The sequence below is a fragment of the Emydura macquarii genome, unplaced genomic scaffold (assembly GCF_026122565.2).
Source record: "Emydura macquarii macquarii isolate MOO-44397 ecotype Brisbane River unplaced genomic scaffold, CSIRO-AGI_Emac_v2 contig_1483, whole genome shotgun sequence".
Lineage (NCBI taxonomy): Eukaryota > Metazoa > Chordata > Testudines > Chelidae > Emydura > Emydura macquarii.
The window spans coordinates 2,216,093-2,241,318 of NW_027131620.1; the positions used below are offsets into that span (position 1 = coordinate 2,216,093).

The 25,226-nt window shown below is 60.9% G+C and overlaps 1 protein-coding gene across 2 annotated transcripts; it reads left to right on the forward strand.

Moving 5' to 3' along the window:
- Nucleotides 1-252: 252 nt before the first annotated feature.
- On the forward strand, nucleotides 253-7,420 carry NRSN2 (neurensin 2). Of its 2 annotated transcripts, none has more exons than XM_067554577.1 (3): nucleotides 253-1,567; nucleotides 4,090-4,280; nucleotides 6,426-7,420. In XM_067554577.1, exons 2-3 carry the CDS (start codon nucleotides 4,095-4,097, stop codon nucleotides 6,882-6,884), a joined length of 645 nt encoding a protein of 214 aa, XP_067410678.1. In that variant the 5' UTR covers nucleotides 253-1,567; nucleotides 4,090-4,094; the 3' UTR covers nucleotides 6,885-7,420. The 2 variants fall into 2 exon arrangements, with proteins under 2 accessions (XP_067410678.1, XP_067410679.1); XM_067554578.1 differs by lacking the exon at nucleotides 253-1,567 and adding an exon at nucleotides 2,513-2,587.
- The last annotated feature ends 17,806 nt before the right edge of the window (nucleotides 7,421-25,226 follow it).

Sequence of the window (25,226 nt, forward strand, 5' to 3'; positions counted from 1 at the left end):
CCAACAGGTGCTCCTTAGCGGCACCGTCGCTACACAGCGCTGGCTCTGCCCCAGGTGATCAGAGCACAGGGAAAGGAACTGCAGATCATTTCCTGGCACTCAGGCGCCAGGCAGGAACCGGTGGGCGGTGGGTTACGTGTGCGGCTGCATCAGCAGCGTTAAAGAAGGGGAGGAGATGCCAGAACAGGCGCTGGAAGAGAAGGCTGGCAGGCTGGGGCGGCAGCGTGGAAGTGTGGGGGAGAAATGAAGAGAAGGACCCGGAAGAGAGAAGGGGTGGGAAAGAGATGTGGGGGGAGAAACACAGAGACGAGACCCGGAGGAGAGAAAAGCCATTGGGACCAAAAAGGATCTTTATGGCTCCAAACCTGGGGCCAGGCCCTGCTCCGCTGAGACTCCCCTGCTCAGGGCGAGGGGCCTTCCTTCCCTGAGACCAGCAGCCAAGCAGCTGAAACTCAGCACCGCACAACCAGCAAAGCTGCGGTCTGAACTCTTTGGGCTGGAGCACTGCTTCGAAGGGAGCTGTCACGACCTGGTGAGCAAGAGCAGGGGGCTGAGAGGCAGGACTCCTGGGCTCTGCGCTGAGCTCAGGGATGGGAGTCTCAGAATGGGGGCGGGGGAGCTCTGCGTCAGGACGCCTGGGTTCTATGCCCAGCTCTGCCCTTTACAATGTGGCTCCTCCAGAGAGGCCAGGCCTGGCCAGTAACTGCCGGCACACCGTGCAAGCCCAGGGGAAGGCAATGGATTTCGAGGGACCTGCCTTTGATGTGACGCCACGATGGGAAACGGCGAACGTGCCTTCAGAGCTTCACGTGGCTGGTGAAACTCCAGGGCAGAGGGAGATTTTCCTCCTTGCCAGCCTGGCTGGGCTCTCCTGAGAGAACAGTGCCCCGGTGCAGCTCTGCCCCATGCCCAGGAGGTTCTCCACTCTGCCCTTCTCCTCTTGCCACCAACGCTGCTGCCCTTCCAGCCAAGGTGGGCCCTTGCTGCACCGCCGGGCTGGAGGCACCTTCTGGCTGGGGGTCCCCGGCCCAATGGGCTCCCCAGCGCTGGCGCCTGACGGCTCCTCCGCGTGCTCCCATCCCCTCAGACTGGCTGACACACACAGCCACGCATCCTCTCTCTTCCTCTGACTCAGACACTGCTCAGCTCCGGGGCCGTGCAGAGTCAGCCTCTCACAAGCGTCTGCTGGCTGGGAAAAGCCAGGCAGATGCTCGGTTAGCCGGCCGCTGCAACAGGTAAACAGCTCTTTCTCTGTCGCCCCCTCCTCGCTACCCCGGCCCGCCTGCCCCCGCGGCCCTGCTTTCGCCCCTTTCACGCCCCCTGGAAAAGGAGAATAACACCAGCTGCCCACCGCCGCCAAGCCGTGGCACGAGCCAGCGCCCGCCGTGTCCCAGCCAGCCACAGAGGGAGGAGGTGCCCGTTGCCGTGTGGATACGGTTGGAGCAAGATCTGTCATCCCCGCCACAGGCCCCGGTGAGGAGGGCATCCCGCAAGCGAAGGGGCCATCCCCAGAGGCAGAAGGCAGAGGGGAAAGGATGTGCTAGGACCTGCTGCGTCTCAGCCGGCGGTAAGGGCAGCGGGTGCAGCTCCGCGGAGGGCAGCAGGTTACCCCAGGGGGGAGGTGGCGCGGCGTGGCTCAGGGGACCCGGCTCTGCCTGATGCTGAGGGTCACGCCTGGCACAAGGGGAAATTGATGTGCTAAAATCCCTGAAGTTTATGGGACTGCAGGAAGGGGGGGGGAGAGCGATCAGCAGGGGGGGTGTTGGGAGTAGGGGGGAACTAACGGGGGGCGGGGGGGATAAGATGCAGTGATGCAGACCGTGGCGTTTACTAGCCTGTGACTCACCAGCCAAGGAGCGGGGGAGACTTTGTGGTGTCTGATGCCAACAGGGCCCCCTCTCAGCTCCTAGGTTAAGAAACCTCTTGCCTGCCTGGGGCTTCTCCCTACAGGAGCGGGGAAGGGCTGGCCTGGGAGCCACAAACCCAGCCTCAGACTCAGGGCGCATCCCATTCAGAGAGGGATGGTCTGACCGGCTGGAACTGGGGAGGAGGGGTCATGGCCAGGCTGCTGCTCCTCCTGGATGACCCTGTGCTAAGCACCACGGCCTGGCAGGCAGACCCTGTGGGTACAGGGCGACCCTCCAGCATGCCAGGCCCCAGGGCATGTCTCTCTGGCTGGGGGATGTGTCAGTGCCCTGGGCCTGGGCTCCCAAACTCTCAGCGTCCCGCCATCCTGTGTCGGGGCGACGCCTCGGTGGGTGCGGGGGACCTGCCTCTCTGGGAGCAGCACACAGCACGTCGGCCCTCGGGGCCCACTCTGCTGACTTCGCCAGGGTTACTCCAGCAAAGAATCTGGCCCCGAGACCCTCAGCAAACCCCTCCTCCTGGGCTTGGAGGGGTCCCCCTCCCCTGCCCCTCGTACCCCTGCAGGGCCCAGCAGGGATGGTCTGACACTTCCCAGCCCCTCCACACGCACGCACACCGTGTCTGCTACACCGGCTCTGCTGTCAGCGGCAGTTCCCATGGCAATGCCGGAGCAGCCCCGCTGCAGGCGGACACGGTGATTGGTGGGCAGCGGCAGGACAGGGTGGGTATGGGCGCTATAGGAAAAGCGGAGGGGGGGGGATTGCTTCAGGTTCCAGCCCCTCCGCCGCCGCCCCCCCCCCCTCTGCTCACGTGATGGAGTAACTGGGGATAGCCTGATATAGGGCCCTGCAAGCAGCTGGACTCCTGTAGCCCCACAGTGCTCCTGGGGGCTCCTGGCGGGAGGCTGGGCCCCGTAGCAAGAATGCAGCAGCAGGGCCGGGGTTTGGGACCCAAGAAGAGGCCCCCGAGCTGTGGGGGCACCAGAGGGGTCGAGGTCAGTCTCTGCTCACGCCAATGCCAGTGACTCCGGAACCGATTGCCAGGCGGCATGGGCACGCGAAGGGCACGCTGCCCCCCCGGGCTGCCCGAGGCATACCAAGAATGGGGCTGCAGGGTCCCCCAGGCTCCTGGGGGGGTGCCCCCAAAGAATCTCATTGGCCCTGTCCAGGTCCCGCAGGCTGGCTCTGCTCACAGGACGACGGGCTCGGTCCTGGCTCCGTTGCAGCCCGTGGCCGACCCCCCCTCCCTTGATGTCAATGGGGCGGGAACCAGAGGCTGAGTGGGGGAGCCATGGGAGCAGGGCCCTGGCTCAGCACGGGCAGCCCCTGCCGGGAAGGGCCCAGTGCAGTTCCTCCAGGGCCCAGGACCCCAGGGCTGGCCTGCTGAGAATGCAACGTCTCCTCGGTACCAGCAGGAGGCGCTCTCACGCTCCTGTCCCCATGTGCACCCCCTCGGCCCCCCGCCACCTCGGTACCGTTATCCCACGCCTGCCCTGGCCGTCAGCCCCTCAGCCCTGGCTAACCCGATCCTCTCTGCCCCCAGCTCATCGGAGCCCACCCTGCTGTGGGAGGGAGGTGGCCCCCAGTGTGGAGGGGCACCCAGCCTGGGGTGTCCTGCCCCGCAAGGTGGGGGGGGTGGGACACGCTCAGAAAGAGGAGGGGGAACATTCCTGGCCGCTGGGTGAGAGCCGGGGAAAGCTGACTTGGAGCTTCACAGACTCTGCACGTTCCCATGGCCCCTCCCTCCCCGCGGTGCGTGAACGAGCTGAACCTCGCCACCCAGCCCCTGGTGAAGGGCGCAAGGGTCATCACAGCGGGGGAAACCGAGTCACGCTGCAAGTCAGCGACTCGCCCGAGGCCACCTGGCTAGTTATCAGCCCAGCGCGGAGCTGAGCCTCGGCGTCTGGGGGCGGGGGTGTCTGTCTGTACTCTAACCACTAACCACCTGGCCGGACACGGTGGGCAGTTGGGGTGTGCTCAGCTCACAGGGCGGGAAAGGCAGAAGCCAGCTCTGCACTCAGGGATTGCTCCCGGAGGAGTGGATGGCACCCAGCAGAACATGAGTGTCTGGCTGCAGCTGGAAGATGGGGCCCGGAGCTGTCTCCTGGGTATCCCCTCAGCTCCGTGCCCATGGGGGGCAGGACTAGCTCGCAGCCCCCGGAGCTCGGCATCAGCAGGGAAGGGACGTCCTGATCGGTGTTTTCCATCCCCTCGCCCGCCCCAGGCCCCATGTCTGCCCACGACCAGTCGTGCGGCTGCAGCCGGGGACCCAGTGTGGAGCACGGGAAGTGGTACGGGGTCCGCTCCTACCTGCACCTCTTCTACGAGGACTGCACGGGTGCCGGCCCGGCTGACGACGCGGACAAGCCCCCAGTCTCCCGTGCCCTGGGCAGATGGCCCTCTCTCGTCTGGAAGGTAAGAGCCACATGGTCAGCGGCGTTAGCCCCTGCCGGGCGGCGCTGTACTCCCAGAGCCTGGGGTCAAGGGTCACTCACCCCGTCTGGGCATCACCTCTGGGGAGGTCAAGCCCCCCATCCCAGGATTTCCCCCCGAAACTCTCCAGCCCACAGTAAGAGCCTGGGCTCCTTCCCCCACCCCGTCTGGGTTTCCTGGGCCGCCCAGGGCCAGGGGAAGGTGAGGCACAACACGCTGGAAATGCCAGGCAAGGCTCGGGAAGGGCGGCTGGGTCAGCCTGTCGGCGCTCACCTGGCTCTCTGGCACAGTGCTGTCGTCTGGCCGTGCCGCTGGGCAGGCAGGTACAGCACCGGCCTCCCCCTCACAGCTCCGCCAGCACAGCCCTAACCCGTGCCTCCCTGGATCCCCTCCCCGCCGCGCTGCAAGGCAGCAACCCCGTTTAGCCCAGCCCTGGGCTTCTGCTGTACCCACAGATGCTAAGGCCACTGCGATCAGCCGGTCTGACCTGTCCAACACAGGCCCGGGGACATCCCCGGGATAATCCCTCTTTGAACTAGAGCAGATCCTGTAGAAACCATCCACTCTGGATCGAAAACTGGCCGCTGACGGAGAATCACCGCAGCCCTCAGTGAGTTGTTCCGCTGCTGACTTACCCTCACCCTTGAAAGCATGCACCCCATTTCCAGGCTGAGCTTCAGCTTCAAGCAGGCAGCGCCGTGCTGATGGACGGGAGCTGCTCACTAGGAACCCGCTAGGGCAGAGGTTCTCGAACGGTTTTTGCTGGGACCCCTTTTGAAAACATTTCAGGCTGTGACGACCCCACCCCACCCCAGGCCATGCCACCCTGACTTCCGCACTGCTGCTGGGCGCTGGTGCTGCCTTCAGAGCACCCGGCCCGCAGCCGCGCAGGCTGACAGCCCCTGACCCTCCACCCCATAATAACCTCATGACCCCTTGAGGTGTCCCGCCCCCCAGTTTGAGAACCCCTGTGCTAGGGACTCGGAGGAGAAAGCAGCCCTGGCAGCGGGAGGGCCTACGCTATTTGATCCAGACCCGGACTGGATCCCAATCTGAACTCTCACTTCCCAGCACGGATATTAACCCAGTTTCGCAGCCCAGCCCTGGGAGGCGGGGATCCGGAGCCCCATTTTATAGAGGAAGAAACTGAGGCACAGCCAGGATGCGACCTGCCTACCTCAGGCCGGAGCGGGTGCAACCCAGGAGTCTGGACTCCGTGCGCCCAGCGCCAGCCCCATGCACGCTGAGCGCCGCGAGATGGGCCCCTAAGGCACAGCCTCTCGCCACTCACCAGCTAATCCGAGAGGAGAAAGGCGCTCAGCATTCAGGAGGATCTCAGCTAAGCCAGAGCTTCCCCTCCTGGTCCTGCCAGAGAGCAGGGTCACCACCAGGTCAGCTGAGTGTAGCCCAGAGATCAGCTGACACCTCCCCAAATTAATCAGCCAGGGGCACTGACCTGTTCTCTGCGCTCTTCTCCCCTTGGCACGACGGCGTACCTGCTCCGAGCCTCGTCACCCCCCGGCAGAATCAGAGATGCCCCAGCCCCAATCCTGCGATGAAAGCAGAGGCCCTGGGAGCAGAATCAGCTCATCAAGGAGCATTTTCCAGGGGGCCAGGGAGTGGCTCTTTATTGAGAGGCCTGCTCCCTTCGTATGAGATGGGACAGTCTCGCTAAGCACCTTCCCAAATGCCTAATCCAGGGGACCTGCCAGCTGGGGATTTGACTCTAGAGTCCATGATCACTGTGCAGGGACTCTAGCAGCCGGGCACAGGCCTTCGGTTGCTGCCCAGGGCTCTCCCCAGCAGGGGTATGGACTTTGGGGGTTCCTCTCCGTGGGGCTGGTGTTATTAATTTGCCTTACAGAAGCATCTAGGTGTGCCAGGCGCTGCAAGAGACAGTCGCTGCCCAGAAGAGCCAAGAGTCTGGAGAGACAAAGGGTGGGAGGGGAAACGGAGGCACAAAGAGTGGGAGGGAGCAGCCAAAAGCAAAGCCAGGAAGAGAAAGCCAGCTCTCGTGGGTGCCAGGCCAAGGCCCTAACCACTAGGCCGTTCTGTTCCCATCCCCAGCGTTAGAGCCTTTCCTCTCTTAGTAGCATGCTGACTCAGCCCTTTGCATCCCGGCCCCAGGTGAGTCTCTCGGCTGGAACCCTGTTCTTGTTGATTGGCGCCGCAGCACTGGCCACAGGGTACCTGGTGCCCCCGAAGCTGGAGGGCATCGGAGAGGAGGAGTTTATGGTGCTTGACCTGCAGGCCGTGGAGTATAACCATGCCCTGGTGACCTGCAGACTGGTGGGCGCCGTCCTGTGTGCCATGGCCGGGGCCCTGGGGGCTGCGTGCGTCCTGGCATGCATGCTGGGCAGGGTGGCGCGAGGAGGCCCGGGCGAGGAAGAGGAGGAGCAGCAGCTGTCGCCCATCCTGCGGGAGAGCCCGCCGAAGAAGCACAGCACCGTCATCGCGCCACCAGCAGCCGCGGGAGCCCCGGCCGTGCCCTTTGGCTCTTCGTGGGTACAAAACATCCAGCCAAAGAGGGACACACGGCCCCCCCTGCCGGCCCCCTCCACCACTGCTGCAGCTTCCCAAAGCTAAGAGCTCTTCTGTCTCCCCCCCCCATGTTACTGCCACCCCCCGATTAACAGCCCCCGTGCGTCACCCTTCAGCGCTAGCAGGGGGGAGGCGGGCACAGCACCTAGCCCCTTTCCTGCTGCTTCATCTGCAGAACTTGGGGAGTTGCAAGTGGCTAAAGCTGAGCCTTCCCCTGGGGAAGTGAGTGTGGAGGGCGGCCCCCCATGTGAGAAGGTTTGAGCACCGCTGGGGGTGTGTTCTGGCCAAGCCACCAGGATTCAAACCAGAACAGAAATGCCCAGCTGGAGCCTCAGAAGCCAATGGGATGGTCTGGCGCCACATCAGCGGGAGGCTGGGCTACAAGTGCGACCTATCAGCAAGAAGGAACCGGTGCTCTGAGGACGAGGTGGGCTAGGATTGGCCGTGAGCTAATGCACAACCTCCCAGCTTTGTGGTGCACCTTCATCTGCCCTGCTTCCTGGCCAGCTGTAACTGACCACAGTGGCTGAGCTCTCACCTCCTCCCACGCTGGCTCAATAAAGATGCAAAGAAACTCCGAATCAGCAGTAATTTCTGGCCTGCCTTTGTCACCATCCTCTGAGCCCTGGGTCTCACATGCCAGCCCCCTTCACCTTCCGCCCACGCCCACCGTTTAATTCAATTCTTGGCTTAATTGGATCAAACTCTCAGAAACAAAATCATTTGACACAGCTTCCGCCCTTTCGACACTTTAAACAGAGGTTATTGGTTCATTTGAGCAGTGGTTACAGAGGGCAAATGCCATTCCAGTACTGCTTAGAATATGTTTGTGAGGAAAGGCACGATGCAGAATAAAGTTCTGTTAATTACTGGGGGAGAGGAAGGAGACGTGCAGAAGGTAGAAAAGCCCAAGGCAAAACCCACAACAGACTCCAGCACAGCTTCCAGCCGGGCTGGTTACACACTGCTGTTGACTTTGGCTGAATTCTTTTCTCACATATGGTGAGGCCACCCTCCTGACATCAGCAGTTCTGCACTGGTATAACTGGGAGTGAAATTGAGCCCATTATAAGTAGCACCAATGACTTGGGCCTGGACAGGCCTATTGCCTTCCATGGCAGCAGCTCTGTGAAGCGCTCTGAGGGTTTGGGTTTTTGAGACAGGAAATTTCTGTACGTTGATCCACTTTCGGGAACAGTTTCAGTTTTGACAACTGGTAAAAAATGTTTTGCCAAAAAAATCCTTGTGACCAGCTGTACCCAGCTCAAAAAGCATGGCTCAGGCCCGTCCCCCAAAACGGTGAGACTGGCTTAAATCATGGGATTTAAAAAATACTGCGTGTTGGGTTCTTTGTATTTGTTTATTTGTTTCTGAGCTTTTAGGGGGCAGGTTTGCAACTGCGGGATAGAAACGTACTTTTTGTTCTTCGAGTGAAAGCTGAGTGTCTCCTATAATCACGTGACTCCAGGAGCTGGGGATTGAAAGGCAAGACCAAATATCTTGAGACTCGCAATCCAATCACAAGAGTTGGCAGCTACGTGAATCCAAGGTATTTGCTAGGAGACTCCATTCCACATCCTAGTGGAAATGGAAAATGGCATGGCCCCAGCGACTCAGCAGGCCTTCATCACCGCTCAGCTGGTCTACAGCAAAGAAGGTACTTGGGCGTGAAGCCTTCAGTGTGTATTGATTTTGCAGGACCATGGGGCAGTTCAGACCCAGCCATCTCCCCCTCATCCAACTCCCGGCCTGCTCGGGGACTTCAGGTAGATAATCCGACCACTGTGGATAAACTCAGACCCTGAGTTCAGTTCGAATGACAAGAACAGACTTGCTCCAGAGGCCCCGGTGAGCCCGTCCTGGGTGAGGGGCAGTTCTCGGGGCACAGGAGCTGCCAGTGCCACAGTCAGAGAGATCGGGCGGATCCGAGGGCCCCGAGGCGTGGGACACAGAACAGGGGAGGGGGCTAGCAGGCCGGAAAGCCCCGCGGCAGAGAGCCCTGTGTGAGCACGCCCTTGTGAGGACAGCCCCCAGGCAGCCTGGCAATGGCCGGCCCTTGAGGTGTTTGTCCCCATTCTGGCCCCCCCCCAGACTCCCAGCTCGTGCCTCCACAAGCCCCTCGTGCTGTGCTCCCCCTTGGCGGAGCGGGGTGCAAAGGACTAAGGCAGTGCCAGGCAGTGCTGAGGACACAGAGCCTGCTAGCGGCTTACCGGCGAGCAGCAGAGGTCACCTCTCCGGATTGCCCCCAGCCCGGAGCTCTGGGGGTGCCTGATGCCCCCCGGCAGGGACCATCACCTGCCCAGTGACTGGTTCTCTCTACCGCGCTGGAGCAGGGCTGGCGCAGTGCAGACCCGGAGAGCCGCAAATCCTTCGGCACCGAGGCTTCCCTGGCTCCTTGAGGAGGGGATTGACCCTGGCTTCCTGTCCTTTGGTGCAGTGTCGGTGTGAGGGGGGAGCTGTACTCTGAGGGGCCCCCAGCCTCTACCTTCCCGGGGCAATGGATTCGGTCCTGACTGCCAGGGCAAAGCCCCCTCCACCTCCAACGGCCCCCTGCATCTCCCTGCTCTGCTAGCAGCCTCCCTTCAATGCAGCTGGGTCTATGCATTGGTCATGAGTAACCAGGGAGAGTTGGGGAGACCTTTTGCCTCCTGCCCTCATTGCCAGCACCCCCACACCCACACGCTCACACCCACACGTCTCCCCAGGTAAGTACTGGGCACCATGCTACTGACTTGCTTACACATCCCTTTCCATCCACAAGCATCCCACGGAGCGTTGCAGCTTTAACGATGCTTACAACCTGTCTGGCGCGCGCTGTGTCTCTGCAGGGCCTAGCTGGACCGCTTCCAGCCACCTGCAGACAGGGGTGGGGGCAGGATCCCATTTTTGCCCACAAACAGCTGCGGGCGCTGCTCTGAGCCGGGGGGGAAGGGGCACGATGAGGGAGCCTGTGCCAGCGTTGGAAGCGCCGGCCAAGCTCAGCTTTTCCTGCCTTCAGCTCCCTGCCTTTGGGCCTCGCCCCCAGGATGTAGCCGAGAGGGTTGAGTAACCGGGTGGCGAGCAAGCCGGCCTGTGAGAAAATGAGAGGCCTGGGCTGGGAGGGAGGAAGCAGGAAGGGAATGAAGAAGGAAGTGAGAGGGGGCAGGGCGAGGGCATGGGGAAGGTGACTTGCCGGGCGTGGGAAAGGATGGATGAAGCTGCAAGTAAATGGAGGCGTGAGTGAGATAGGGAAGGAAGGACGAGGGGAGCCGGGGAGGGGCAATCCAGAGCACAGGCCATGCCCAGGCAGGCTAGTGGCTCACAGGCTTCCCCGGCACGTGCCAGTGCTGGGCGTGGCATGAAGCGCAGGCTGGCAGGCCGGGCAGGAGGGGGAGACAGCAGCGGTGACCGGCCGTTCCCCTTCAGGGCCTGGATCCCTCGCTGCAGACGGGATGTCCTGGGGCTGGCGGGGAGTGCCGTGCTCGGCCGGGGGAGACCCGGAGGAGAGCAGCCTGCGGATGGCAGCTGGGCGTTCCCTCCTGCACAGGCAGCGTGAGGCTGTGGGGGAGGGAACCAGCTCTAGCCGGCCCCAGGACTGCACGGCAGGGGCACAGCCTTTCTGCCCCACCCTGGGAGGGGACCCGCTGCAGCTCAGCTCCTGCACCAGCTCTCCCCAGAGCATGCAACAAGCGCGGTCCCGTAAAGCCAGGCTGCTGGGCAGCGGGAACTCCTCCAGGGACAGCTCCCAGGCCTCTGAGAGAGGGGGCTGTATGTGGTTCTGGGCTCCGAAATGCAGCCATTGCTCCTTCATCCTTCCAGACAGACGGGGCCATTGGTGGGAGAGGCCAGGACGGGAGCGGCTGCGAGATTCTCCGTCCCCTCCCGCCTGTGCTGGCCCGCCTGCTGGGAGGGAATCGGGCTAATGCAGCTGTGAGAGCCTTTGTAGCCAGAGCTCCTGCACCGCCCCTGCAGTGGCTGGGAATGCGGAGGCTGCAGAACTCCGCTCCCCCAGGTGCAGGAGTTCACAGCCACTCCCTCGCGCACGCTTCTGCTTCTGCCCTGCTAAGCCAGCTGGGCCATGTGCACGCTTCTCCCGGAGATGCACGCGGCCTCGCATGCCTGTGCAGCCGCAGAGCCTGGCCTGCGGTGAAGGGGAGAGATAAAGAACGTTGCTGACCCAGAAGGCTGACTCAGCTGGCAGCTCCCAGCAGCCTGGGTCATGGTGGCAACAGCTGCGCGAGCGGAAGCCGGGCATTAGCCCTGACACTGACATGGGCTTGACTGTGCTTCCTGCCGCCAGGAGGAGAACGGGTCTTTAACCCAGCCCAGTTCTGGGGCTGCTACGGCACCGCTCCGACGAAGACCAACGAGGCTCTCCGAGGGCTGCACCTGCAATCGGGTCAGCAGAGCCGCGGGCCAGGGCTGCTCCTGGGAATAAAATGAGGACAATGCGCCATGAGGCGCATATGGTTCGTTTCCCCAGCGGCGCGATCCTTTGGCCAGGTTGCTTATTATAACTCAGGGCATAGAGACATGCACGTCGGACCAGCAGGAAGGGCGGGGGTCTCCACGCCCGCCGGGTGACTGTGGCCAAAGAAGGGGAGCTGTGTGCAAACCGGCTTGAAAATCTACCCTGGAGTCGTGTGTCTAAGGAAGAGATCAGCACCAGGCGAACCCCCGCATCCAAACACCCCACCGCTGGAGGGAAACTTGGATGCAGTTTTTTGTATCCCCATTCGGTGGGTGACCCTTGTCCCCATGATGGGCCAGGCACGGAGCTGGGATCCAAGCCCTGGGGAAGTCTGAGCTCGCACCCACTGTGAGTCCAAGGGGATTAGTAAATGGGTGCAAGTGGAAGGGAAGGTTGAGTTCCAGGCAATAGCTTCTCCCTGCCGGCTACAGCCCCGTTCCCCGCGGTGTGTATCTGGCTCGCCAAGTGAGACGGCCCCGCTCCTGCCCCTGCTGTTACAGATCCACCCACCTGAATCCACCCGCCTGAATGCAAACGCCCCCAGACTGGCCTTCATGCCCCCACCCTGGGCTGCGCTGCCGTGCAGGGAATAGATCTGACAGGCAACAGGGAGCTGTTTCTGGTCACCCGCAGCACAGAGGCGGGGGGAGATGGTGTTCCCCTCCGCCTGCCCCTGAGGTGAGAGAAGGTGGTGCTGGCCCTCCTGTGATTCCATCGCCTGCTCCAGCGTTACGGGCAGTGCTGGGACGGGAGAGGGGCTCCCCATTTCTGGAGAAAAGAGTCTTTGGAGATCAGGCCTTTGGCAAGCGCCTTGGGGGAGCAGGGGAACTGCTCCGGCAAATGGAGCCAAGAACCCGTCTGAAGACGCAGCCTCCGCCCCGCGCGGTGAAAGGCTGTTGGGGGGCAGCGGCTCAGGGACTTTGAACTGCCGCAGCCCAGCCCAGCTCCAGACGCCTCCTCTCGTCTCCCGGGTGCAAATACGGGCCGTGGCCTCCTCCACGGCGTGTTGTGATGCTGCATCCCCCAGGCACGACCCTCTCGCATGTGTGGGGCTGCAGGAGGGGGCACCCCCCGCCCCCGCCGCACGCATGCTACTAATGCATGCTCTGCACAGCGCGGCCTGCGCGTATTGGAGCAGCAAGCACAGCCCACTGCTGCCCGCGGGTCAGCGTCCGGGGCGGGCACTACAGATGGGGAGCGTGCCCGCGTACTCCTGGTTTTGTGTCTCTCCCATGCAGGAGTTGCATTTCCCCAGCAAGCAGCCTGCTGGGCTGACGGGATCCAGCACTCAGCAACGCTTGCAAAAATGCACCAACTTTCATCGCCTCGGGTCTACCGTGGCCCCTTCCCGACTCCCTGCCCCGCGCGCCCTCCCCTGGCCTCAGCTGTGCATTGCATTGGCTCATTACCCACAAACAGGGGCAGATGCCGGTTACCGGCCCCTCTCCCTTCCCTGCGCCTGAGTCACTCAGTCATGACTCCTCTCAACAGCCCAGGCTGGAGCAGGGTCACTGCCAGCGCATCAGACAGCTCCTGGCCCCTTCCCCCAGCGCGGGCACGCCGCAAACCATGGCACAGCTCAGCTTCTTCTTGTGCCCCCGCAGCGCCCCCCCCAGCCCTGTGAGCCACACCCGGGGACAGCTGGCACCGTGACAGCCCCGCTTCCTGGTGCCAGAAGGATCCTGCCTCACCAGCATCTCGGCAGGGGAGCAGCACTCGCAGACTGCAGCCCGGAGATTGCATAACCTCGGGCGAAGTCGCATGGCGTAATCACACGGGCCGTTTCGCAATGCAGCCGGTGCTCCTGGGCCGCAGGGCAGAGGTGTCAAGCCAGGTGAAGTCAGGCCCCAGCCCTGGTGGGCATCTCGCCCAGCTGCCCAGTGCCAGCCTCGAGTACCACACTCCATGCCCGGGAACAATCAGAACCTCCTCCCGGGCCGGGCTGCGGACTGGCGGTCCCCACCCCTGCCAGCCAGTTACAGGGACGCCAGCATCAGGTGTCTGGCTCCACATGCCTGCCTGATTCAAACCCCTCTGACTCCAGCGGCTCCGGCACCTGCCCCCGCACGCTGCCAGGCAGGTTCGGTTCCAGCCCCCAGTCCCCGTGGGCAAAGCACCGAACTCCAGAGACAGGGCCCCACTCACACCCCTGCAGGCTGCCTTCCTGCCACTGCCCGGGCATCCTGGAGCCAGCTGGCCCAGCCCCGGGAGAGCTGGGGGAGAGCTGGGCAGGGGGCATGTGGGTCCCTAGGAGCAGGGGAAACAGAAGCTGCTGCGGCTGCCCGGGGCCTGGTGTGAGCGCATGACCCCGAGTGCGTGGGAACGCGGCAGCCCCAGGGGCTGCTTTGGGAAGCGGATGTAGGAGGCCGGGCGGGTGGTGTGGGAGCCAACTTCCCGGAGCAGGGAGGAGGCGTTCCAGCCGCAGCGAGGACGGCGCCTGAAGAATGCACTCCCTGTCCTGGGGCCCCGCCAGGCAGGCTCACGCTCCCTTCAGCTCTGCCCCTCACTGGCTGCTGGGGCGAGGCCTGCGGTGGGAAACCTGCCTCCCCGGGGCTGCTGCCAGGGGCCGGCTTCTCTCTGATGCCATAAGGCCAATTCTAGGCCCCAGGCCGGGCCGGGCCACGCCCTGCGCATCTCGCACCGTCTGCCTCCTCCTCCTCCCTGGCCTCACCACCTGGGCCTCATCCCCATGGAGTCCATCCCGCACGCGCTGCTCAGATCTTGCCCCAGACCCGGCCTTTGGACTGCACCCCCCCACCCCAAACCCCACCCTGGCTCCCCCTCCTCCTCCTCCGCCAGGGACTGCTAGGCCTTCCTTTCAAAGCCCCCCACAGTTGAGCCCTGCGCCCCAGCTGCAAGGTGCCACGATGCCTGCCTAGGTCACCCTCTCCTGCCTTCATGCTTTCTCCCATGCTGACCCTTGTGCATAGGAACATGGGGAACACCCTCTCCCCCTCCAGCCTGCACAGCTCTGGCCAGGGTGGGGCCAAGGCAGACAACTGCGAGAAAAGCTGCGGCTCGTTGGCTAATTACACCAGACTACCGGGCTTAACCAATCTGTGGTCAGTGTTCCCCGCCCTCCCCTGCATGTTGGTTTCACCCACCTGTTACACCTTATTGCCAGCTCTTTGGGGGCAGAGATTATCCTTCACTGTATGTGCGTACAGCACCTAGCGCGACGGGCCCCAAGCCAGCTTGGCAACTGGGCTGCTAGCACGATGTCAATGTTGCAGGAATAACAGAGCCTTGGGAACACTCATGAGCCGCTCAGGGTTTGTGGTGCAGCCTCCCAGGGTGACCCCTTGCAAAAGAGCATTTTGGCCAGCTGCATCTCACCGCTCAGAATGGGGGCCCTAGAGAAACAGCGAGGGGAAATCCCAGGCAAGAGTCACACTGCAAGGGAACGAATTTGCCTTCCAACTGCGTGTGTGTGTGTGTGTGTGTGTGGGGGGGGGGAGAGATCACACATATGCACCTGGCTGTCTAGAAATGGCTGAGTGTGTTCTTGTGGCTGGGCGTGCACATGGCAGTGTTTATTGGTGCATTAGTCTGTGAACACTGAGTTGTGTGAATAACTGCACCTGTATCAGCTCATAAATTGTCTAGAGACACATGCCCAGGGCTACTCCTGATGCATGTGTGTTAGAGAGAGACTGTGTGTGCGCACATGCATGTGTAAACACAGGGCTGCGTGCATTCCTTGGTCTTGCATGTACTGGAATGTGTGCACGGTTACAGGCTCACTCCGCTGTGGACACGTGTGGTGTGTATTTGTGGTTTGAGTGTGAGCTTGTAACCCCGCGCTGACCTGGGGAGCAGTCGCCGTTTGCCACCAGGCGAGGGCGGTGCATGGCTGGAGGTGAGGTCAGGAATCGCACAGACGGGGAAGCACTGAACGAAATGAGCCGGGCCACGGGCCAGAACCGCGGTTGTATAATCAGCCAAGTAGGCTGCAGTCCCGAGGGATGAGACACAGGAGGCTTTGCTTTTTGGCCTTCCTGTTTAGACAACAGCACCTGCCCTACTGGGCTCCGGTTACATCCAGAAAGGCTGATGCCAGCTGCTTCCTTCTCAAGGAGCCGGCTCCAGCAAGGAAGGCACAGGGCTGTGGGTCGCGCCCTGGGTTCTAGTCCTGCCTCTGTCACTGACCCGCTGTGACCTCAGGCAAGTCACTGCTCTGAGCCTCAGTTTCCCCATCTGTAAAATGGGCACCACAGCGGCTGCGTTGCTGGGGTCTGGTGTGAAGCGCTGAGATCCTGCGATGGGAAAGGCTGTAGAAGCCCGGGCTCGCGCTGCCCTTTGCTGTCTCTTTGCACTCAGCGGCTCGTTGGGCAGATGGTGCGGGCCCAGATGGACCATGCTCTCAGAGCGCCGGCAGGCCAGCTCAGAGCCTCCCTTGATCCTGGCCCAGCTGCATGAGGCCGCCTGCGTTCCCAGGCTGTCCGTGGGCCTGCTCCCAGAGCTGCGTGCAGCACAAGGGCCCAGCCGGAAGTGGGGTGGGGCGGGATCACGTCTCACCACCCATGGGGAGGCAACATGGTGGAGCTGCCCTTGTGCCTCGTACACCTACGTTGCGTGCAAAGCCCCCAGGCTGGCCAGTTGGGGGCGCTGCGGGACGTGCTGCCACGGATCACAGTCACGTCTCCTTTCACGCTCACCTCCAGAGACTCGGCCCCAGCTCAGAGAACCCAGCCGCCTCCGAGACCAAACCCATACAGGACGCTGCCATCACCGCGGACAGCCTGGGGAAGGGAGCCAGGACTCCAGGGTTCTCTTCCCATTGAGGACACCAGCTCTCTGTGTGCCTGAAGGCAAGACGCTTCCCGGCCCCGTGCCTCAGTTTCCCCATCTGTCCTAGGTGGGAGGGAGAGACGATGTAATACTTCTGGCGGGCCCAGTGGGGAAGGGGGGGCGAGAGTGGCTGAAGTGCCAGCTGCTCTGGGCGGGGGGATCAGGGACTGGAAGAGAAGCACGTTTCAGTCCCTTGGAGATGGTGCCGTTCACACACAGGAGACCTCACGACCCTGCCAAGGGCTGGGAAGACCTGGGCGGGGGGATTGGCGCTCACAGCCGCCGGCGCCCTTCGGTGTGGCATGCAGCCGCTGTGACTCAGGTTAGACACCGAACCCCGGCACCCAGCAATGGACCCGCATCTTCCACTTGGTGCTTTCCTCAGCAGCGCCCCAGCCTCGCCCCCAGAGGATGCAGCTGGCAGGCAGGCTGGCAGCCCCTGGCGGGACTCCTGCCCTGCCTCCCCCTCAGGCTGAATCAGAAAGAGACCGTGGGCGGCAGCTATTTTGGGGATCCCCTTGGGCGGAACCAGTGCCCCACTTACAGCGACACCTCCTGCTTTCCCACGCCCAGGGCCTGCACCGTTGAATATTTGAGGGCAGCAGGAGTGGCCCATGGGACAGGCAGCGTGGGGGGAAAGGGGCCGCTGCGGGGGCAGGGCAGAGTGTGTGTGGGGCAGGGGTCGGGAGTGGGGGGGACACACTGCGGGGGCAGGGCAGAGTGTGTGTGGGGCAGGGGTCGGGAGTGGGGGGGACACACTGTGGGGGCAGGGCAGGGTGTGTGTGGGGCAGAGGTCGGGAGCGGGGGTCACACAGCAGCAGACTCCCTGGCCACGAATGCTGTAGGCGAGGGGCATCGTCCGCTAATCGCAGCCTTGGGCCAGTCAGCCTCGTTGCAGTGAAAAGGCTGGTGCTGCTGGAGGGTGGGGGGCTCAGCCATGCAGACCCCTGGGCATGGGGCTAGGGGAGCATTTCCCCAGGAGCTGCTCACAGGCAGAGCAGTGGCCAGCAGCACCAGCAAAGACCTTCCTGTTCTCTGGCCTCCTCTGCCGCGCAGCGCGGAGGGGTAGGCGTGGGTGGGGAGTGAGGCCCCCCCCTTCGCTTTTAATTTTGTGTTGGGGGGGCAATAGGCTAGCCCCATCTCTGGCCCCTTGCAGAGCCCTTCTGCGGCATGAACTCACGGAGAGCCAGGCCCGGACGTGAAAAGGGCAGGCGCGCAGAGGAGAAGGGAAAGTGCAGCGCAGGCGGGGGAGAGGAAGGCAAAGGGGGGGACGTGGGAAATGTCACCCTGGAAAAGACAGAGGAGTCTCTGCCCCTGCCAGGCGTCACCATCCCCACCCTGTGCCCCTTCCCTGCCCCTGGTCTTCCCTGTCTCAGCACAAGAGCGAAGGACAATCTGGATGTCACGCCTTCACTGGTAGGAGAGGCAGGGATGGGGGTAATGGACTGAGCATAGCAACAGAACCTCCTAGGGTCCCCCTGACCCCTCTGTGGCCCTGTGCAGGTCCCTCTGGGGCACAGTCTCTCTCATCAGCCAGATGCAATAATGCCCCCCCCCCGGGAGCGAGGGGCTTTGCCGCTGTCAGCCCAGAACGTCAGCCCCCTGCGCGCACACGTGTGTGCACGATCCCGTGCCGGAAGTGGGCGTGCAAGTCGAGCAGTCGCACGTGACCCCTCCCCCGTGCGCCCGGGATAATCCCTTTCGCTCAGGCCAGTCCGAGCGCGATGGGGCGACATCCGGCGCGGCGCTCAGACCTGCACGCGCGTGCTGCCAGCGGTGCACTGGGGGATGGCAGAGTGCCCAGCCTGGCCGCTGGGAACAGGGGCTTTGGGGTCGTTTGCAAACCAGTGGCACTGCATTGCGGACTGGATCACGGGGATCAAACTGCAAAGGGGCTGGCTCCCCATCTGCCCCTGGCCAGCAGAGACGGTGGCGACAGGGCCTATATCCAGCAGGGGCCATGGTCAATGTCACTGGTTCTGCCAGATCTCAGCAAGAGACCCGGCCCCCGCACGACGGTGGGGATGGCAGACGGGTGGGCAGTTGGCACTGTGCAGGAACTGCAACTCGAGGCATTGCAACCAGCTTGTTTCCTGGGCCCCGGCTACACCAGAAACGTGGCCTCTTGGGTGCAAAGCAGAGCCTGCAGGGACGCCCAGCACAGGCCACAGCAGCCTGGAGAGACACTCCCTTTGTGAGCACGGGCTGCATTCCAGACACGGGACGGGGGGGAGGGGAGCTGAGCAGCAGGATTTTCTACTTCCCCAGAGCCTGGACTTCCCCAGGTTTTAAGAAGCTGCACAGAGGCCATTTGTGGCAAAACCTGGCACTGGAGGCCAGGGTTTGAGGAAGCAGAAGGGTTTCCCGGCTGCACCCACGCCTTCCCTGGCGGCGCGTCACTGCTTCCCAGAACCGCAGAGGGAAAGGAGAAGTCACATCTCCAGCAGAACTCTCCCGCCCACCCCGGGAGAAAGGAGTTATCCAGACACCTGGGAACACCCCGGGTAGGAGCTGCTTCGTGCCCAGCCTCCGCTCTTCTAGGGCTCCCCGGCTGCCTTCCACTCTCAGTCTCAGCCCCCTGCACTGGCCTGCAATAAACTGGGGCTCCTCAGCCCACTTTTGTAATCCTAGCCCGAAGATGCAGCATCTTCCACAGCAGCTAGAACCAGGGACGCCTCTGCACTCTCCTGGAATGCAACTGCTCAGAGCCTGGGTCTCGGTCACTTCCCGCTGCCCAGCCAGGATGGGAGGCGCCTGCACCAGGTTTACCTCGGAGTCATCACATTGCAGTGTGGCCCCGAGGACCAGAGTGAAGCAGGCAGACGTGCCCCCAGCGTCTGCCTGGGGCTGCTGGGAAAACAGGCCTCCCATAGAAATAACGTGCAACGCACCGTCCACGCAGGCCTGGCACACGGCCTTCCTCACGCAGATCCAGCAGCTCCTGGGCCATGGGAGGACACCCGAAACCCTGTGCCTAACCCCCCCAGGACAGGAAAACTCTGAGTGAGGTTTGTGGTTTCGCAGGAGGAGGAGGGAGTCAGCCCGGCTCCTGTCTCCTTTGCCTGCTGCCTCCTGCCTCTGAGTGTCTGTGCTCCCCCTCCTCAGCGGGATTCCCCTCCCTGCAGGAATGATGACTTTCCCAGTGACAGCTCGGTTCCTGGTAACGGGCTGGGCGGCTCACCCGGATGAGGCCATTTTCCTGTAAGGGCCAGCGGCAGCAAATCCTCTTTCTCCGATGGATGCAGCAAAGAGATGGAGGGACCAGCTGCGATCCCAGGCACCCCGCGACAGGCTCTCTCCTGCCTCACCCACCTGCCCCTTAGCAGAGTCACTGGGGAGGGAAGGGCCCAGACCAAAGCCCCCAGTCTAGGCACCCTGGGGAAGATCCACATCTCTGTTTTTAAAGGGCTAGCATGCACTGGAAGGCAGTAGAAAGACGGGGGGGGGGGAGAGAGGGAAGAGAGGGGAGCGGCCTGAAGGAAACCAGCTGCTTTGGATTGTTCTGAGACTTCCTGAGACCTCGCACCCCCGTGCCCCGTCAGTGCGGGCTGGCTTCCTGCACAGCTCACCCAGTGCCCCGCTTCACCTCTGCCTAGGCTCCTGCCCCTGGGCTCGCCCAACCCCCCTGGCTCCACCAAGAGCCTGCCGCAGCTCCAGCCTTCCAGCAAATCCCATCCACCCTGGGCCACATTATGGCGCTGCTGACACGGGACAGGGCTGGTAAAGACGATAACACCGTTAATGCCAATCGAGGCGGGGCTGCGGGAAATACGTCCCGTCACACTCTGCGGGTACCTGTTACTGACCAGATCACACGTCTGGTGGATGAAGGGAATTGATGTAATACACTTAGGCATCTGTGAGGCATTTGACTTGGCCCCAAACACCATTTTGATTAAAAACCGCAGAGTGATACACAAATCAACACGAAACGGATGGAACACTGGCTAACTCCTAGGTCTCCAAATGTAACTGCAGATGGGGAATCATAGACACAGAGAAATGTGGGGCTGGGAGGGACCTCAAGAAGCCATCACATCCGGCCCCCTGCACTGTGGCAGGACCAAGTAAACCTCCTAGACCGTCCCTGACACGTCTGTCCAACTTGTTTTTAAAAGCTTCCAAATGGGGATCCCACGACGGCCTTCAGAAGCCTGCTCCTGACCTTATCTACCCTCATCGTTAGAAAGTTTTTCCTGCCGTCCAGCCTAAATCTCCCTTGCTGCAGATGAAGCCCATTGCTTCTTGTCCTAGCTTCAGTCAACATGGAGAACAACGGATCTCCGTCCTCTTTAGAACAGCCCTTAGCAGATTGGAAACCTGTCACCAGGTCCCTCCTTGCTCTTCTCTTCTCAAGACTAAACATGCCCAGGTTTTTAAACCTTTCCTCCTAGGTCAGGTGTTCTAAACCGTTGATCGTTTTTGTTGCTCTCCTCTGGACTCTTTCCAATTTGTCCACAACTTTCCTAAATCGTGGTGCCCAGAATGGGACCCCTTGTTCCCATTGAGGCCTCACCACTGCTGAGCAGAGCAGGACAGTTACCTCCTGTGTCCTACATACAAGACTCCTGTTAACACACCCCAGAATCGTATTAGCTTTTTTTGCAGCTGCATCACACTGGGGACTCAGACTCAGTGGTCCACTGTAACCCCGAGATCCTTTTCAGCTGTACCACCCCCTCGACAAATTCAGACTGTCAATAAGGCGTCCGGTTTTGACAATTGACCACTGAACAATTTACCAAAGGTCATGGTGGATTCTCCATCACGGACGATTTTTCAGTCAAGACTGGCTGTTTTGCTGGTAGATTTGCTCTAGGAATTATTTTAGGGCAGTTCTCTGGCAAAAGTCCCTTCTGGCCTTGGAATCCCTGGCTCCCTCCCTTAGACCATTTGTCAAATGCTGGTCCTGTCCCAAAGAAAGGCTCTCCCTCTTCCCCAGGGCTCCCTGCTGCTCCTCTCCAGTTCCCCCCGGGCTCTGTCCGGCAGCCTGCAGGGCTGAGCCCGGAGGCTGTTCACATGCCCTGGCTACGCTGCCCTTCTGGGAGGGAAATCCTCTCCCTGCCTGCCCTGCGTGAGTCCTAGGCACTCCCTGTTTGTCAAACAATCAGCTGAGTGCAGCCATCCAACTCCAAGCACAAGCGGCTCGGCCTCTGCTGCCGATCCACGGCCAAGTCACCATTTTTGCTAAAAGCTCGGCAGCTGCCACATGCCCAGCCCCTGCACAACACGCGTTCGAACGTCTGCGGAAGCTTCGCTCTGACTCACGACATCTGCGTGTTCGTCATTTGCCTGCTAATACGCTGCCCCCTTGCCCCCCATCGGAGTAGGGATGGGCCCCAAACACCCCTGAGGCCTGCAGGGTCCAACCCCCAGAAGCCACTCTGGATCTGAGTCTGGCTGTGCAGTTCCAGTGTGGTGAGAAGCTGCCTAAACCATCAGGCCCCTAGTGGCTTCTCCCCTTTCCCAAGAACTCCAGCAATTAACACGAGCTCTGTAGGAAACCAGCCCGGCCACTGGCATGGTCCAGCAAACAGGGCAGGCAGGAGGCCGCTAGGCTTATTACCGGCTCTGCCACTGACCCACTGGGCAGCCTTGGGCAAGTAGCTGCATGTCTCTGGCCTCAGTTTCCCCATCTGGACCTGGGAATAAGTCATGCACTTAGCGTAAAGTGCTCCGAGGTCTCCGGAGGAAGCCGAGTACCACGCTGTCACCTGAGCATCGAGCCCACAAGGAACAGCCCCGCTGAGACCCTTATCAATAGCATGTGGCTGCTGGGTCACGCAGGCCGGGTGAGACGCAGCACAGCTCATTGCTGCTGACTTCTAAGGGCTTGGAAGCCAGGGTGAGTCGCAACTCCCCTCCCCTGAGCCCCAGCAGGCCCCGGGGTCAGAGGGAGCAGCCGGGAGCGAATGCCTTAGCAGGCTCTGATGCCACAGCGATGGCAGGTCTAACCCACTTCATCCGGACCAGCAGCCCTCCTGGAGCTGTGAAACACACCAGCTGCTCCAGGTACCTTTGGGGAGGCTGCAGCGGGAGAACTCCCTGAAGAGACAGAGGGGGAATTGAATGGGAAAACACCAGGGGGAAGGGGAGGGTCTAACCGCCACGCCGCAGCACCTCGTCGTAAAGGGTTTTGAGCTCCTCCAAAGCCATGAGAATGGCAAACGTCAGTCAGGGATTGTGCTAAAAGAGCCTGTCAGCATGGTCAGCTTTCCGTTCGTGACCAGCTCCAGCAGGCAGATCATTTCACTCATCCCCAGGGAAGCTGCTTGAGAGATTTCACCCTCGTTGGTGTCACTGGTCTGTTCTCCAGCTCATGCCATGCTTGGCTCCGGCAGGACGCTTTCCGTTGGACTTCGGTGCTAATATCTCCCACATGCTTCTCCACCCAGGCCAGGTGCAGCAACGCAGCAAAACGCCCGTGAGCCCCTCAGCAACTGCCCCAAGATAAGAGCGAAAGCCACGTGTCCTCGGTTAACATCTGGTGTCACTCAGTAATTTACAGCGATAACAGCCGGAACCTGGCCAAGTCTGTGCAGGGCGAAGGCAGACGGGGGCCTGACAGGATGGGCGGTACCAGAGACCAGAGACCTGCCCAGAGACCACCACGATGGGCACAGCATATGACTGACTGACTGACAGACAGACACCCAGCAGACAGTTTTAGTTGTGCAGGAGAATTTCTCCAGTGCCTCATACGTTCGCACTCAGAAACACCCAACATTTACCCCCCCACCCCCAACAAGAGAACTCACCCTATTCCCGACCAGCCTCCAGCGCCCACCAGCCGATCCAGCCACCCCCACCTGGGGCCAGCCCCACACTGAGCAGGCTGCCTTTTGTACGGCAGGGCCATGGTCATGTGCTCCCTGCTCCTTAAAGGCACCTGTGGCGGCTGTTGCGCTTTGCACGGCCAGCACAGTATGGAGAATCCACCGGGGTGGGGCTGGGTCCCCAGTAACTGGGGTCACTAACTATGCAGACGTGTGTCCTGCTGCTCTGACTGGTTTCTGGAGCCTGTAAAACGAAGAACACAGTCAGAGCCATTAAAAGGCTGACCAACCATTTAAAGAGCTATTCTCCTATTCTTAGACAGCGCAATATACGCCCCCTCTTTCAGAGACGAATCTCAGTCAGTTCTTTCCCGTGTCCCTGGGAATACACTGGCTCCTTTCCTGTTCCTCTTCCTCCGGCACTCGCCATCTTCTTGGCTCTTGACTAAGCGAAATAATTTTGGGCCATTTGCATATGTTGCCACCACATGGCTCCCCCCTCTCCCAGTTCATTAACAAGCACCATAAACAACACCAGCGTTAGTAGGAAACCTGGTGGCACCTGCTGGTGCCCTTGGTCATGATGAAAACTGGCCGCTGCGCTGAAATTATCCAAGGGTCTGGAGCATTTGCAAACAGAGCTGGGGGTTCCCCAAAGCCCTGATTCCAGGGTCAGCTCAGCTCTTGCTCATGCTGCTTGCTCTCTTCAGTGTATATTCAAGGGCAAATTTCCAAAAGGAAACAAAGACATTTGCTGCATGCAGAATGGAGGCGTAACTCCTCTGAAAGCAACTGCATGATAGCGGGAATGCTCGGAGATCGCCCTGCCCCCACGTCAGGGAAGTGCCTTTCGCAGCTTTCCCACTGTGGCTATTTTAAATCTACCCTGGAAGGTTTTCCATAAACTTGGCCAGGATTTGAGGATCCCCAAACACACATTACGTTCCCCTGCTTTGCACCCCCATCCCATATGCCTGGCACTGCAGCCTCCCCAACCAGGAGGATTGGATGGGAACCTAGCAGTGCCATTCTGCAATCGGCTGGTGTGGTTGCTGAGATGTGCTCGCTCTCGCTCTCTCTCCGTATCTCCCGAGCCTGTGCTGCCCCAGGGAATGAGGGAATGAGGCTGGGGAACAAGGATGGGGTCTCCCTCCTGTTGTGGCACAGTCAGAATGAAATCTACAAAGATCTGCTCTGCACAATGGAAGGAAATGCTTCCTCCGCCTCCCCCTCCCTGGGGCCGATTGGCTAGGTCTCGTCCAGCTCCGTCTGCGATTCCATGATCGCAGCAAACTCTTTCAGCTAGATTCCAGCCGGCTTCCAGTGCCTGTTGCCACAGCATTCTCCATGGTGCTTGGATGGGTGGATCAGCTCTGGGACTGGGTCAAAGAGCCTGGCATACACCTGGCAGTCTACAACTAAAAATCGTAACGAAGCTCGTCGTAGAGCGCAGGCACAGCAGCCTCTGAGAGCTAGTCCTGAGAGTGACTCCTGCACCGCTCCTGGCAGGCGGCCTGGTAACAGCCGGAGCAGCTCCGCCTCGGCGTGTGATATCAGAAGAGAAACAAGGTGTTTTCAGTTACAGAGAGCAAGCAACCGCTCCTTCCGCCAGTTCAGTTTGATCTTGCCTTGACATGAGTTGTAAACCCAAGGTGCTGAGCAGTCCAGGCTCTTAAGAATCCCTCCCAACAAGACTCAACAAAAGTCAGAGGGTTTGCCCCAGGATTCTGGCCGGATTCCCGTCCGGGTTGATGCATTCTGCCTGCTTAAACGCACATTCCCACTGGGCAGGGTATTTCTCACATTGGGTCTGAAACTATTGTGTAGTTATGAACTGATCATCATGGTGATGATGATTATTTTGGATTGCCACAGCACCTGGGAGACGCAGTCACAGCCCAGGACTCCATTGCACTAGGCGCTGTACAAACAGAATCCAAAGATGGACTCTGCCCCCAGAGAGCTGGCAATCAAACTGTTGTTGGGTACCATTTTCAAGCATGCCTAGAAGATTTAGGCACCAAGTCCCATTCAAATCACTGGACATCTCAGTCATTTAGGTGCTTGTCAAACTTCTACTTTTTGTCTGCCATCTTTCACACTCAGAGATGACTGAGTTTCAGGGGCGGGTGAAGGGATTTATGGATAGACATGGTTTGTTCATCAGTTTGGAAAGTTCTTTGGGATCTGCCTGGAGGAATGGTGCTTTGCAATATCCATGTAGAAATTATTCTTAGTAATGGCATGCGTATGTAGCAAGCAGAGAGCCAGTCAGAGACCAGACCAGCTCCGTTTGTTAGCAGGATTCACATCTCATGGCTGACTTGTCATTCTGATGTGGAAATGGCTGTTGACAGAAGCGGGGTTACC

What these genes read in the sequence shown, in the direction of transcription:
- NRSN2 (XM_067554577.1), top strand. Translation starts at nt 4,095, where the DNA reads ATGTCTGCCCACGACCAGTCGTGCGGCTGCAGCCGGGGACCCAGTGTG. An exon ending in GGCCCTCTCTCGTCTGGAAG is followed by an intron (nt 4,281 to 6,425) that starts GTAAGAGCCACA and finishes TCCCGGCCCCAG; the next exon opens with GTGAGTCTCTCGGCTGGAAC.